The 10000-nt window shown below is 41.7% G+C and overlaps 2 protein-coding genes across 3 annotated transcripts in view; one reads left to right on the top strand and one right to left on the bottom strand.

Moving 5' to 3' along the window:
* Nucleotides 1-9530, top strand: part of LOC138032885 (general vesicular transport factor p115-like) — a 47678-nt gene extending 38148 nt beyond the window's left edge. The window contains exons 28-33 of the mRNA XM_068880591.1: nt 1129-1198; nt 2386-2534; nt 3455-3676; nt 5424-5651; nt 7007-8431; nt 8888-9530. Coding sequence (XP_068736692.1) covers nt 1129-1198; nt 2386-2534; nt 3455-3676; nt 5424-5651; nt 7007-7231 — 894 coding nt within the window. The 3' untranslated portion in view covers nt 7232-8431; nt 8888-9530. The remainder of the gene's footprint in view (nt 1-1128; nt 1199-2385; nt 2535-3454; nt 3677-5423; nt 5652-7006; nt 8432-8887) is intronic.
* LOC138032886 (muscle, skeletal receptor tyrosine-protein kinase-like) overlaps nt 8931-10000 on the bottom strand; it is a 16103-nt gene continuing 15033 nt past the window's right edge. The window contains exon 9 of one of the 2 annotated variants that reach the window (XM_068880593.1): nt 8931-9877. In XM_068880593.1, the coding sequence (XP_068736694.1) occupies nt 9708-9877 (170 nt within the window). In that variant the 3' untranslated portion in view covers nt 8931-9707. Of the gene's footprint in view, nt 9881-10000 lie in introns of both variants that reach the window. The other variant, XM_068880592.1, reaches the window with a different exon arrangement.

Consider the following 10000-nt stretch of genomic DNA (forward strand, 5'->3'; position numbering starts at 1 on the left):
AGTAGTTTCACGAGCCATACAACCAAGAGAAGCTATGCTATGAATTATCAGTTAGACTGTAATTCTTATAATGTTGTGTATTTAATTACTTGTAAGGTTTGCGGATTGCAGTATGTTGGATCAACCAGCGCTAAATTTAGGCTGAGATTTAATAACCACAAACGTCTCCTTCGAGGTCATTTCAGTAAATCGACTGATGACAGGGAATGCAACGACTTTATCTGCAAGAATTTTCATAGTCCCGGACATCATAGACTACAGGATGGCAGTGTGGCCCAGTGGTTAGGGCGCTTGCCTTGAGATCCGGAGATCCCGGGTTCAAGACCTGCTCTGACCACTCGCTGAATTTGTTCCTGGTAGTCCCTGGTGCAACTTCCCAGCTGCACTTGTAAATAGCCAACTGGTTTGCCTCCGGCCAGTTGGGATTCTTAACAGTTGTTGTTGTGTTCTGTTGTTTCGTTGATTGTTTCATTGGCCCTGAAAAGCCCCTATGGGGAGTGGTCAATTAAGTATGTAATGTAATGTAATGTTAGCGTCCAGATTATCGATAAGGTTAACACTAAAGATAAACTGGCCACCAGTGGACCACTGTTTAATACTGGCCACCGTGGACGCTTAAATGAGATTGCGTTCTTTATCATAACTTTCTTCCTTTAATCTTCGAATCCGATTTGTTCGGCTCAGCAGGCGCAAGCGTGGTCAAAAGACAGCGCGCGTGGGAGGAGGGAAACACGCGAGGGAAAAAAGGAAGGAAGCTGTCATTCCTTGCGTGTTTCAAGAAAGCACACCATTCTTGTCACCACAGCCTCGGATCAACCCAAGGCTCTGGGAAACTCTGCGTAGGAGAACATGCGCAGTAGGGCTCTTCTAGCCAAAAATTGGCTGTTTGAACCTTACGGCGCTTGCTCACTCCTCGTGTTAAAGTGAATGCACCAATAAGAGATGCTTTTGATTGTTCTTCACGAAAACCAATGAGAAGACACCTTGTTTCAGGGTTCCCCAGAGCTCTTCTCTCCCTCAGTCAAGAGAAGAGCTGTGGGGTCGAGATTGGAAAGCACACTCCTTATTTGAGCGTGTACTGCACATGCTAATTCATTGTTAACCGCTTACGCTCCTTTCTATTTCCAGGCTCAAGTTCAAATTCATCAACAATCTCAAGAAATTCAACAACTTCGGGAGCAGCTCTTACTTGCTCAAAGTGAGTGGAGGATATTTGCGTGCGATTCTCGGGAAAACACGCGGGAGAAATCACCTCTGATTGGCTTACATGTGGCGCGAGATCTTAGCCAATCACCAAACATAGTTCCCTGCTAGCCAGAGGTCTCCCCTTTTTTGCATTGTTCGGGAAAAGAGACCTCTGCCATGGGACGAAACTCGCTGTTATCCAACCGCTGTCCACACAACCTTGGACGGGACTCTTCAAACCGCATGCGTCACGATATGTTCGCTGACTGTGACTTGAACCCGCTGTGTTTCGCGCATTCCTTTACAGTAATTCCGCTGTTGTTGAGTGAGCCTACACAACCTGAAGCATCACGTGAGGATTCGGTCACTAAGTAACCGCCGCACATGCTCAACACAGTGAGTTTCAATCCATGGCAGTGGTCTCTTTTCCCGTACTCGTCAGTCCAGCGAACTTAAAAGAAAAGAAAACTCTGCTAGCAGGGAACAAACATAGGAATGGAGACTAAAGTATACGTGCTATTGTTTAGTTAGCTGTTAATTAATTTAAGAATGACAGATTTTGCTTTTGTGTATATAGTGTGACCCAGGTACTCGAACTGGTCATTAGTAAGTCTCAGGTAGCATAATCAACTACCGCCACTTAAACTCTCTTGATCACGAACTTGCTCACAAAGTAACTCCCTTCCCACATTTCTGGGGCACTTAAGCTGTAGAGTACAATGTGGTTAACTCGATGAACTCTTTGTACATCCTTGGGTCCATGCTTCGTGTCTTTTGTTTGAGTGTTTAATTTATAACCTTGTTGTTTTAACCCTAATAAAGAGATAATGTGATTGGCTTGCCACCCAAACTGAAACAAAAGACTTAACAGCATAGTTAAACTTCGATCCATGTTGTCCACAATCCTTGTACCTCCAGAGCGTATTAAGAGTGAGTTGTTTCGAGTAGAGAAATGCTTTTCTTCTTTGCTCTTTTCTTCTCCACATTGTTTTCGAAGTTAGTGTCTTTTTATATACTAGTACTGACAAAATGAACATTACTTGGGACACGGTTTTGTAAAACACTAGATGGGCTCTGTTTAAATAATGCTTCTATAACTTAAACAAACTACCCTAATTTTGCTTCAGAAATCAGTTGATTGCAGCTGCCATTTGAGATGGTGGATTCTCTTAAGTGGCAGTGTTGACTTCATCATTACAGGTTTAAAACCTCAAACTGAAGTGACCGAATCGTTCTTTGGTGAAAACATGGAGCTGTCTAATCTTAGAAATGAAGTGAATGAATTACAGCTGAGCCGTGACTCTCTACGAGAAGAAGTCTCACTAAAGAATGACAAGATACAAAAACTGGTAAGGGAATGTAGTGGGAATTTTATTTGCAGCCGTCCCTTGTATGTAGATGTTATTTATCACAAGTATAGTTCCAGCACATAGCATCGGTTTTAAGATCAGGAGAATCGTGGAGCTTCCAAATAGGCCTTAATTAATCACACGTCGGCCATCTTGAGTTCCGAGGGATTAAAAACTTGTGTTTTTGCGCACCGAAACTCGTTCCCAAACATTTCAACTCGAGGCTTGGGGTACGAAATCTATTGTCTATGGCCAATATGGCCGCCGCGCGAATAAGGCCCATTCGTGGCGAAAAAGGAACTGCAGAAATTCACCGTGATTTTGCTGGAAGGGTTACTTTGGTTTATAGTTCATGAAACCAAAACGTAGCGACGAGAGGTTCCTCTAGTTAAACAGGCCAAGAGGGTGCATTATTTTATGCAAGGGGCAAGGGTTGGGAGATATGGTCTTTCCAATACGAGAAAGACCCTTGTCCCATACCGGAGCGTACGGCTTGCATGATAACTTCTTGGCGTACCCTCTTCACTGCGTCCGGAAGAATTGTGTGCCTTCGGCGGTTTTAATCTCTTGTTTTGTAAGCTTAAAACGTAACTCGCCACTCTCGTTTCTTAAAAATGGAAAACAAAAGAATTTAGAGTTCCTGAAACAAAGTGGAACATCAAGTTTTTTTGTTTGGTCAAATATTCGATTTTCTGTGTTCTTAAGTAGCAAGATACTAGATTGTTTCATGACCAAGCAATTGAAAGGCGTTCGCTTATTCTCCATTGACTTGACAAACTGCAATACGTTGCAAAAGTTATTGGAAAACGGGAATTCAAAGTAGTTTGTGACGAAAGCCAAAGCCAAAGGTATCCAAATTTCTGATGACAAAAATATTTTACATGATTTGTACTAAGGTTTTACCGCTTGTCTCTTCTCAGGAAAAAGATCTCGAAGTCTGCCAGGCGTCCTTAGCTGTGGCTCACGCAGCGGCAGAACTCGCTAGCTCAGATGCTTCTGACATCCCAAAAGGGCCAGCGAGCCTCACCAGTCAGCAGTTAGAAGAGCTGGAGCAGTTAAAGCGAACTGTGACGTCACTGCACGGTGAACTGGAAGTCTTGCGGTCCATGAACACCGAGCTCCAGAATGAGATAGAAGCAGTGGTAAGCGATGTCATTGCTAGTGGTGTCTATTTGTCTTAAAAGGGACAGTTTCATGGTTTTGCGCATGTCTAAGCTTTGGCGCTAGCAGTTGTAGATTTTACGGTTTCTTACTGAACCAGGCCCCAGTTGTTAACGATGGATAGCGCTATCCACCGGATAAATCACTATCCAGTGGATAAGTCATAGCGAAACCAATTGCGCTATTTAATGGATAGCGATTTATCCGGTTGATAGCGTTATCCACCTTTTGAACAACTGGGGCCAGATGATGTTCATTAATCACCGAGGGTATTAAAGCAAATACGCTAAATGACTTTGGCCCAAATTTGGTGGAAGATACTGCGGGTTTACACAGAAAATATCAAATTTAGTTTTGACCATCGAATTTATTGTACCGGTCAAACATTTTGTTCTACGCACGAGTTATGCAGCATGCAGTTGGTTCGTAACACAAAGGAAATGATTGCAAAAGTAATTTCAATGAGTAATTCCACTTCTATAGCATTGTTTCCGTTTCCGGCATCATTGATTTTGATTATTTCAATAACAATGGAATTAAGTGCGCTGCCGTTACAGTTTGTCCATGCGCAGAGACGTGAAATTCTCCCTTTAAGTAAATAGAAGATGCCCTTGTGATGAAGAATATGTGAAAGTGATGTATCGAAACAGTATATAAGAAACGACTTTCTAAGCGAATAGATCATCGAAGTTAAGGACGAAAGTGGTAAAGATGCTTGAGAGAAAGTCTGGCTTGTCACTTGTGTCCAAAACTGCAAGAAGTAAGATGCACGCCTAAGTTTGATATCTACTGAACACGAAGTGTTCCGTAAAGTCCAAGCATTTACCACCCTGCGAGCAGAGCCTCTTTAAAACTCACCAGAGGGCGGGCAAGATAGAGAGGCTCTGCAGAAATCATGAAAAGTCATTTAAGTCGCCGCAGCCCAAGTTTCTGGGCTAGTCACTCCGGTTAAGCCGGTTTAGGCAGCGCGCGTAGTATATTTTTTTCAAGACGAGGGTCAAAATCGAGCCTGCAGTACAAAAAGCAGTATGGCGTCTAGGAGTGCGATCAGCACTTGGCCTGGGCTCGAAACAACGCCTTGCGCATACTCAATAAAGACTTTGCACGATTTCTGCAGAGTCCTTTCTTTCTCGTCGAGTTAAGAAAGGCTCAGCTGGCAGGGTGAGCATTTGCTACCAATTTCCAACAATTAGGTAAGTGTTAAGGTTCTCGTTATTTTTGGTGAGGGTAAATGCAACGGTTTATCTTTACTTAGGGGACACTTTGTGACGTATTTGTTTATATTCCAATACAAGAATGAGAGCATGGGGACATTTTGTGGTGCTTAACACCACCGCGCATTTCTGAACACAGGCTTGCCAACGAGTGCAGCGCGTACTACCAGAGTTCCGCGCAGTCGTACCTTTGTGGATTCAAGTCTCCCTCAATCAAGGCTAGGTTTTTTCCCAGTGTTTTTACAACTGCGTCAATTGTTTCATTAACGGCAGTGTTTCTTCTTTTGGAAACTAGTGGATGCAGTTCCTAGCTACCTGAAGCTTTAGGCTTAAAGTAGTTAGAATCTGCACAAAACTAGGGAAATCCAGACTCGCAAGTTACAACTAACGTAGGGTAGCATTATAGGATGAGATTAAGGTTAGTTGTCGGAATTATGTACAGTCTGCGGTTAGGCTGTGGCTTTGTCCTCTCCAAAGATTTGAGAATTTAAACACAAGTTTTTGTGCCTGTTAGCGGGACGAGGGACTGGACACACCGACTAACAGCACAGATGAAGTGAAGGCAGAGTTGGAAAGATCACGGACGGAAAGCCACGCTAAAATTCGACTGCTGGAGGAGAAGCTGGTTGTAAAGGAAGCAGAATTGAGAAAAGAAATAGCAGAAAAAGCAGCATTGGACAAAGAACACGAAGATCTCTTGGTTATGTTAGCTGAGCAGGATGCCAAAGTACTTAAATATAAGGTATTTTGTTTGCCGGAAACCTCCATTCCAACAAAAAAATAACCTAAAGCTGCTGGAAATAATGTTTGCAATAATCTTTTATACAGAGTAAGCGTTTGTATCATAAAAAATTAATCCTAGGGTCGCCAATTTTTACGCCGCCATCTTGAGTAATTGTCACCAGTTAAACAAAAGCTCGTTGTATCAGAACAAAAAACATACCAAATGAGTGCCTGGATCGCATAATACAATTTGTTGTGATAAAGACTTGCATTATTAGGGGTATCATTTCACTATTTTGGAATAGACGTCTTGTTACGTAGCAGTCAACATCGGCTTAACTTGGTTCCTTAATGAACTATGATAAAAGAATCAGAGAGCGAGTTTCAATTGAGTGTGGCAAGACCAAAACCAAAGTTATTACTTTAGCCAATGAAACAGGACGGAGGCAATCCAGTAAACCAATGAAAACTCGAAGTAATTACACGTAGCCGACACAAAGAGCGGGAAAATGTGCACGCGCGAGCCACAAATGGTTTTGGTTTCCCTTCTGATCGGTTGACAAAATGGCGCGAGAACTTTGAACCAATCACTGAGTGAAGTAATGCCAAACCAAAGCAATGCGCTAATTACTTTCGACACTCAATTGAAAACCACTCTATTTGAAGTGCTGGTTATAGACGAATGAGAGAAGTGATCCACGCTCTTAACTGGACAATTGAAGCAATTGTCTCCTATTGATGGTTTGCATGTGACGTCACGGCAGCCATGTTGCTGTACAAAACAGTGCAGTAAAATGTCTTTTGGAAATTTGACTCTATTATTATGCAAAACTTGTGGGGCCATGTTCTTCTGTTTTGTACACCAACATGGCCGTCTCATCACGTGGATGCAAATCAAGACTAGACACGTGAAAAATTCAGGTGGCTTCGACAGGAGTCGAACCCATGCTTCCTGCGAGAGGTCAGGGATTCGAAACCCGTCGGAACCATCTGGAATTTTTCAGATGTCTAAAACAGGCAAATTGCTTAAATTGTCCAGATAAGTTCGAGGATCATTTCTCTCATTCGTCAGGAGCCCGTGGCAAGAAGCGAGCAACAGCCCAATATTCCGGTCGCGGCGTTTTCGCAGACCGATTTATTTTTAGATTGAATTTTCTGCGAATCAGACTCCCGCAGGAGCATTATGACCAATCGCAAGAAACTAACTTGACTTCATAGCGTCATCGAACCGGAACTGACTTTATTTTTTCGAGGAAGAGGTAGCCTAAAAGTAGATCGGTCTGCAAAAATGCTGTGACATGGGAGTCGTTGGCTCGTTCATGGGTTCCTGTATTCGTTAATTAACTGCGCTGTGCTTCTTTCTCGTGAATTTAGAAACTAGCGAAAGATGGCGGCCAAGAAGTTAGCGAAGATGAGGATGAAGATGTTGAAGACGACGACGACGAAGATGATGATGATGATGATGATGATGATGACGATGATATTGGTGATGATAACGCTGATGATGTCGATTACGACGAAGAAGGAGACAATGAACAAAATTGCAACACAGAAAATCAACAAAACGATAATACTACCGACGATCAGCAACTCACGTGAAAAAAAAAATTCATATTCAGATTAAATTCACTGATATTTTTCATGAAATGAGACGTAAATATCTAAGCTTACAACAAATTTGCAAATTTATTTTAAAAATGATCATTTAAATAGTTCGTTCCTTGGTTTAATGTTCGAGTAACATTAGGCTTTGTGCAGGTTAAAACCCAGATATAACTCGTTCAGTGCGCAACGGCTAAGGCCGTAAATCTTTTTGTTTCACATGCTGAAAAATGCGAGCGTGGCGAGAAGGGATAGTTGACATTGTCATGTCGTAGATGTATCGTTAAGCGCATGCGCGCTCGATCCGACATGTTGCAAAACCGTTTCAAAACTGGGACATCCACTAACGATCGAGAAAACGTCATCTATGGCAAATATAGTAAAATATTGGTTTTGTTGTTGCATGGTGGCGCTTTCAAGCTAGGGCCCTGACTATAAAGGGAACATGTCCGTTATTTCGCTTTTGACGCCGATCAACTGTCGACATTAATAAGAGGGCTTCCAGTGGGAATTCCAATGGCAAAGTCGATCTTTGTAGTTCGAGAAAAGTAATTGATCAGTATTTCTTTACTTTTCATTTTTATTAGTTAAAATATTTCAAATTTAAGTGAAAAATAAATTGAAGAAAAAAATCACGTTCATTTTTTCAACTGAACGTCAGCCATCGTTGAGAAAGATAAGAACGTAACAGGCGCAAGATACCTCAGCCTTGTAAGTAGTGATTGCGTCACTGTTACAGCATCGCATGCTTGTATCCAGTTCCTTACGAGGGCCTTATCCACACCATTGCGTCTCCGTTTGGGAATGCGTTTGAAGCGCTGACAAAAACGAAACCTTTTGAAACCGTTTTCAAAAGTAGGTACTAGTTGCAAACACTTTTTGAAAACGCTAGTGTGGTTAAGCGAACCTCACGGTAAACATGACATGAGAGCGCGGAAACTCGCATTGGTGTGGATAAGTAAAAACGGTCGCTTTTGAAAACGATCATCACGTGAAAGGCATGAGAGAATTTTTTTAATCACTTTTCGTCAATTTTAGTTTTAGTGTGAATTGGGAAAATAAGAAGAAAACGCGAGTGACACTATTTCCAAATTTGAGAGTGCAAAGTGATTTTCCTGACCACTAAAATGCAATATCAGGTTTGCCGTCACCACTTGATTCCATTTTACCGTGTCATTTACACTGTCAATTATAAAGGTCGGTACACACGAGGGAGCTTGCTCCCGCAGCACGCTCCTGCAACACGCTCCCGGAGCAAAGCTCCCTTGTCTGCACCAACGATTTCTAGCGAAAAAATATGTTGCGCAACAAAACTTTTGCTCCCGAGTTTTGCTCCCTCATATCTAACTGGTTTGATATGAGGGAGCAAGCTCCACGGGCAAATTTGTTGCACGAGTCTGTTTCAGGAGCAAGCTCCTTGGTGTGTACTGAAATTTGCTTTCCGTGACATGACGTGTCTCCAGCTGGCCAATCAAATAGGCTTATTTTTTTCATCCACAGCTCATTGCGAACTTACTTCCAAAGTTCCCATGCCCCAATCGGGTTGTTTCATCATTCAGCTCCCTCGTCGTGTCCTTCGTGTGTACTGGTTGGGGTACTTACCCGGGAGCGTGTTTCAGGAGCAAGCTCTCTCGTGTGTACCGGCCTTAAAAGTCTAATTGTTCCGATTACACTTGGCGGTGAAAAAGATGCAATCGAGTTTTATTTTTTTTATTTTTTTTTTTTTTTTACAAACGTTCCTAAATTAAAAATTATTTTAGTTACAGGGAACAATACTAAAGTATCATTTAAACAACTGATAAAGCAACAAATTCGTTGGAATAGCGCTTTTCTCTGACAGTGATTTGAGAATAACGACTAATACTTGATAAGCCAACCAAATCCAAAAGGTGCTAATCATTTGGAAGGAAGCGATTTCAAAGCTTTCAAAAGAAGTAGTTTTGGTGTTCGGATTAAAGACCTAAGGGCGGTTTGCCGAGTGAAAATAGTCGGGAAACATTTGTTTTTAGCCGAGTTTTTTTTTCTAGTTCAGTTCCGACAAACCAACCTTTGGTGTGCAATCACGAGACCTTCTTCCTTGAGGATTTAAAACACTTGTAATTCGCAAAACACATTGTAAAATCTCTGCAAAAAGAAAATATCGAAACTATGCATGCATTGCTAAGATTAAAAATACGAAGAAAATAAGATTGGAACTTTTAAAATCCTGTAACTAAACCTGGAAAACAGGCGTTAATTCAAGACATTTTCACGAATATAATGTACAGCAGGAATGTTGTATGCGTTGTTGAATAATACTGGATCAAAGGTAGTTAATTGAAACTGAAAGACAATACGTAAGTTTGAATGATGAACAGGTTCATACGGATTTTGCCCGAAAATTACCGCAATGTCGCTGTCCATATCGATAACAAAGCCTTAGGCTTCGACAAGATTCATTAAGAAAATCAAACTTTCGGTGTCTAAGGGTTAATCACACTGGAACATCTCTTGGAACATCTTGAATGTCATCGTATTGATCGTTGTTTTCCGTGAGATCTTCGTATGATTTCGGAACATCGTATGTACCCTCGCTGGCAGACGAACGTGGTATATCGTAATTACTTGAAGCAGCACTCTTTGGAATGTCGTAGTTTGTCATCTCTACCAAAAAAAGAACGCAGAACCACTTCAGTGCATGAAACGACACAGACTACATGATTTTCTTTTAATAAATGAAGTTTCACGTATAGAACGCAACGAAAGTTCGAATCCTGGATTTTTTCG

Source organism: Montipora capricornis, chromosome 14 (assembly GCF_036669925.1).
Source record: "Montipora capricornis isolate CH-2021 chromosome 14, ASM3666992v2, whole genome shotgun sequence".
NCBI classification, from domain to species: Eukaryota; Metazoa; Cnidaria; class Anthozoa; order Scleractinia; family Acroporidae; genus Montipora; species Montipora capricornis.